Here is a 5818-nt window from a genome sequence, read left to right as displayed (position 1 = left end):
TGTTTTTAAAAATGCATGCAAATAGACATACAAACAACGCAAATGTTCGCAAATGTTCGTTGAAGTCCAAGGATGGTTTTTACGGCTAGAAAAATTAGAATTATTGCTGGAAAAACCCTAAAAATAGCCCTTTTCTTTTTAAAATAGCCCTTCCTATAATATTTATAATATAATACTGATCGTATCCATGGCAACCAACAATCGTGTTTTGTGCAGAGTGTTTAGTTAGTTAGTGTTTGTTTAGTTCGTGATTAGTGAAAAAATAATTTATATTTGATATGCCTCCTATAAGACGAAGCAATTTAGGTAGAAGAACCAGAAATGCTACAAACCAAGCTAATTACCGATCTAATTCACAAACGCGTGAAGCGCGAGCAAGTTTGAATCGAGCTGCTTTTAGTTACGATGTGTCAATTGACTACAGTAACTACCAATGTGTTGTTATTGGTTCTATGAACTCGGTTTGCTCACACTGTAAGGCATTAAAATACAAAAACGAAGCCAATGGATTGTGTTGCGCAAATGGTAAAGTGAAATTGATACCATTGGATCCACCACCAGAACCATTGTACTCATTGGTTTCAGGAATAGGAACAGATTCTATACACTTTTTGACAAATATCCAACAATATAACAATTGCTTTCAAATGACTTCATTTGGGGCAACAAATGTAGTTCGGGAAAATTTTATGCCAACTTTCAAGGTATGTATTATAGCAGTTACTCATAATTATTTTAGCGAACAAAATTTTCTGTCACCAAAGTTAAGATGTGTCACTAATCTTCAATTTCTTAATCATTACGAAATATATCACTTAGTCATCATATTATATTATGGTGTTTCAGTTTCAGTGACACTTTTATTATATTTTATATTTGATAGATATTAGTTAAAACTAAATATATACTTTTTAAGATCAAATATTATTTAAGTTTGATCACCGACAATCCATTAATTTATACCACACCATAATATATTTTTTTTATTTACAGATACAAGGGCAAATATATCATAGAGCAGGTTCACTGTTACCAGTGTCAGATAGCGACAACAAATTCCTGCAAATTTATTTTATGGGCAATTCACCACAAGAAATTGATCTGCGTTGTGCACATAACAATTTAGTAAAGAGGTCTATTGTAGAACAATTACAAACTTTATTTCATCAGCACAATCAATTGATTATATTGTTTAAAACTGCCCTGGATCTGATGCCATCCGATAATCACAAAATTGTAATCAGAGCTGATAAAACACCTGCAGGTCAACATACAAGACGTTTTAATGCACCAACTATTGATGAAGTTGCTATCGTTGTAGTTGGAGAAAACTTGGAATCCCGTGATATTGTTTTACGTCGTCGGAATGATCAATTACAACGTATAAAGGAAACACACCGCTCATATGATGCACTGCAATATCCCATTATATTTTGGCAAGGTGAAGATGGCTACGATTTCTCAATAAAAATGATAAATCCCATTGCAGGTAACTAAAATATTAGTTTAGCTATGGCGATAATATCTCAGTCATTATATTATGTATTTTAATTTTATATTTGAATGTTATTAAAACAAAATCTATTTACAGGTTCTGAAACCAACAAAAAAGTCAGTTCAATGAACTATTATTCATACCGCCTAATGATTCGGGAAAATGAAGATAATCACATATTGAAATGTCGGCGATTATATCACAAATATGTTGTTGACATGTATGTTAAAATTGAAACGGAAAGATTAACATTCATCAGGTTGAATCAAACCAAACTCCGATCTGAAGAGTATATTCACCTTCGAGATGCGATTAATACTGATGGAAATGCACAGAATGTCGGTCGGATGACTATTCTTCCAGCAACATACATCGGAAGCCCTCGGCATATGCACGAATATGCTCAAGATGCCATGTCGTATGTTCGTCATTATGGTACAGCAGATTTGTTCATCACATTTACATGCAATCCGCAATGGATAGAAATCAATCAGGAGTTATTCTCTGGGCAATCACCCATTGATCGTCATGATATTACAGCCAGAGTCTTTAGACAAAAGTTGAAATCTTTAATGGATTTCATCGTAAAACATAATGTGTTTGGTGAGACACGCTGCTGGATGTATTCTGTGGAGTGGCAAAACGAGGATTGCCACATGCACACATTTTGATTTGGTTGGTTGAAAATATAAGGCCAAATGAAGTTGATGCAGTGATATCAGCTGAAATCCCTAATGTACAAGTAGATCCTGGATTGCATGAGGTAGTTATCAAAAACATGATACATGGTCCCTGTGGAACTCTTAATCAAAATTCACCGTGTATGATGGATGGTAAATGTTCAAAACGATATCCACGGACATTAATATCGGAAACAATTACTGGTAATGACGGTTATCCATTGTATCGTCGCAGATCGACAGCAGACAATGGAAAATCAACAATTGTCAAATTAAATCAACAAGATATTGAAATAGATAATCGTTGGATTGTTCCATATTCACCCATTTTATCAAAGACATTCAAAGCACACATCAACGTTGAATCTTGCCATTCAGTGAAATCTATTAAATACATTTGCAAATATGTAGCCAAAGGGAGTGATATGGCTGTGATTGGAATTGGTGCAGAGAATTCCAATGATGAAGTTACCCAATACCAAATGGGCCGCTATGTCAGTAGTAATGAAGCAGTTTGGCGAATATTTTCTTTTCCTATTCATGAGAGACACCCTTCTGTTGTTCACTTAGCTGTGCATTTAGAAAATGGACAAAGAGTGTATTTTACAGCACAGAACGCAGTACAAAGAGCTGCTCAGCCACCATCTACTACATTAACCAGTTTTTTTGAGACATGCCAAAACGATGATTTCGCACAAACATTGCTATATTCTGAAATGCCAAAATATTATACCTGGAATCAATCCTCAAGGAGATTTATACGACGGAAACAAGGAAAACCAGTTCCAGGATATACAGATGTATATTCCACCGATGCGATTGGCCGGATTTATTCAGTACATCCAAGCAATGATGAATGTTTTTACTTACGACTGCTATTAGTCAATGTACGTGGCCCAACATCATTCCAACAGTTACGAACTGTTGATGGTGAATTGTGTGTATCCTACAGAGAAGCCTGTCAACGTTTGCAATTGCTTGAAAATGACGCTCATTGGGATCAAACTCTCAATGATGCTGTAATATCATCACACGCTCATCAAATACGAACATTGTTTTCTATAATCATATCTACATGCTTCCCATCAACCCAATTGATTTGTGGATCAAGTACAAAGATTATATGTGTGATGATATTTTATCAAATACAGAATAGAATGGGAAATCCAAATATACAAATCAGTGAAGAAATTTACAATGAAGCATTGATTTCAATTGAGGACATGTGCTTGATAATGTCAAACAAACTATTAATTCAATTAGGCCTGACCGCGCCCAATCGTCCAATGCATGACGCTTTTAACCAAGAGTTGCATCGAGAAAGACTGTATGATCTCAACGATTTGAAAGAATTAATTCAAACAAATCTTCCACTGTTAAATGAACAACAGAAGTATGTATTTGAAACTCTTATGAAAGTAACAAATGATGAAACTGGAGGGATTTACTTCTTAGATGCACCTGGTGGTACAGGAAAAACTTTTTTGATTTCATTAATATTAGCAACAATTCGCTCACAAAATAAAATTGCACTTGCACTCGCTTCGTCGGGAATCGCAGCAACTTTGCTTGAAGGTGGTCGAACAGCCCATTCAGCACTAAAATTGCCATTAAATATGCATAGCAATGAAACTCCAACCTGCAACGTTTCGAAGAACTCTGCAATGGCAAAGGTTTTGCAGCAATGTAAATTGATTGTTTGGGATGAATGCACGATGGCACATAAAAAATCTTTGGAGGCTTTGGACAGAACCTTAAAAGATCTACGGAGCAATAATAACCGATTTGGTGGTGCAATGATTTTATTAGCAGGAGATTTTCGTCAAACATTGCCGGTGATTCCACGATCAACGCCAGCTGATGAACTCAATGCATGTCTAAAGTCCTCCAGTTTGTGGAAACATGTCAAAGTACTTCATTTAAGCAAGAATATGCGTGTCGAGTTGCAAAATGACCAATCTGGAAACATATTCTCTAAACAACTCATTGACATTGGTAATGGCAAATTTCCTATAGACATGTTGACTGGCTGCATTAACTTTCCTCTAAGTTTTTGTCAGTTAACTCGATCAAAAGATGAACTTATTCAGAAGGTGTTTCCAGATGTTTCTCAAAATTACAGAAACCATGATTGGTTGAGCGAACGAGCTATACTGGCTGCAAAAAACATAGATGTAAATGAATTAAATTTCAAAATTCAAGAACAAATTACAGGCGAATTGATGATATATAAATCAGTTGATTCGGCTACTAATCAAGATGATGTAGTCAACTATCCACCGGAATTTTTAAACTCGCTGGATTTGCCAGGATTGCCACCTCACAATCTTCAATTAAAGGTTGGATCGGTGGTTATAATGTTGCGAAATATCAACCAACCGCGTCTTTGCAACGGTACACGGTTAGCGATAAAAAATTACTAAACAATGTGATAGAAGCAACTATACTCAAAGGAAAGTATAAAGGAGAAGATGTTCTCATACCGCGCATCCCAATGATTCCGACTGATGTGCCATTTGAGTTTAAACGACTACAGTTTCCAGTGCGTCTTGCTTTTGCTATGACTATAAACAAGTCACAGGGGCAATCATTAAGTGTTTGTGGTATTAATCTAGAAAACCCATGTTTCTCACATGGTCAATTGTATGTTGCCTGTTCCCGTGTTGGAAAACCATCAGATTTGTTTATCTATGCGCCAGGTAATCAAACAAGAAACATCGTATACCACAAAGTACTACAATGATAATAATAATAATTATGATTCACATGATTAACAATAAAGCGATTACTTACTTTTAAATCATGACAGAACCGTCACCCTGGTGATAGGGCGTTGTGAATAAAAAATAATTAAATAAAACTATAACAGTTAAAACTATAACTACTTACTTTTAAATCATTATATATGTTTTATTTAATTATTTTTTATTCACAACGCCCTATCACCAGGGTGACGGTTCTGTTCAGGAGAATTTTTTAAAATACGTAGGCACAAAAACTGCCACATTACAAATCTTTCGTCGTGAATTCGACGTAATATTAGCACTATCAATAAGATTAAATTAAAAATTAACACACGGCATACGAAAATGCAAAAAAAGAAAGTAACACACGGGCAACGCCGTGTCGGGTCAGCTAGTCTTATATATAAAAATGAATCGCAAAATTTGGTAAGCGCATAACTCAACAACGCCTGGACCGATTTCGCTCATTCTTTTTTTGTTGGGCCGTAATTGCCAGGAGAAGGTTCTTACGGACGAAAAATTTGAGAAAGTTATCGGGTTAGAGAAATATGACTAGGTGGTGATGAAAATACAGAAGCGCCATCTATCCAGCAATAGTCAACTAAATTATTTTTGGTAGTCATGGCAACCATTTAAATAAAATAAATCATTTATTTAAAATGTTTTTAAAAATGCATGCAAATAGACATACAAACCTAAATTGTTGTCATAGTAAAAAAAGAATTAAAAATCTTTATACATAAAAATGAAGACAAAAATGTATAAAAATTCATCAATTAGAACAGCTGAACCGATTTCGCTAATTATTTTTTAGGAGTATTTGTTATTGTCTGGAGAAGGTTTTTACGAAAGAAAATTTTTAAAAAGTCAACCGAATAAGTAGAAAAAGTGCAAAATCA

General features: G+C 34.8%; 1 protein-coding gene across 1 annotated transcript; it reads left to right on the top strand.

The window, feature by feature from the left end:
* LOC126553481 (uncharacterized) lies at positions 1-4918 on the top strand. Its single transcript, XM_050208637.1, has 5 exons — positions 1-704; positions 994-1489; positions 1592-2132; positions 2189-4569; positions 4611-4918. The coding sequence occupies exons 1-5, from the start codon at positions 279-281 to the stop codon at positions 4916-4918; spliced, it is 4152 nt and encodes a 1383-aa protein (XP_050064594.1). The 5' UTR covers positions 1-278.
* Positions 4919-5818: the final 900 nt, after the last annotated feature.

Source organism: Aphis gossypii, unplaced genomic scaffold (assembly GCF_020184175.1).
Source record: "Aphis gossypii isolate Hap1 unplaced genomic scaffold, ASM2018417v2 Contig00251, whole genome shotgun sequence".
Taxonomy (NCBI): Eukaryota; Metazoa; Arthropoda; class Insecta; order Hemiptera; family Aphididae; genus Aphis; species Aphis gossypii.
Note: the sequence above shows the minus strand (reverse complement) of the source record. Positions and strands in the feature narration are given on the sequence as shown.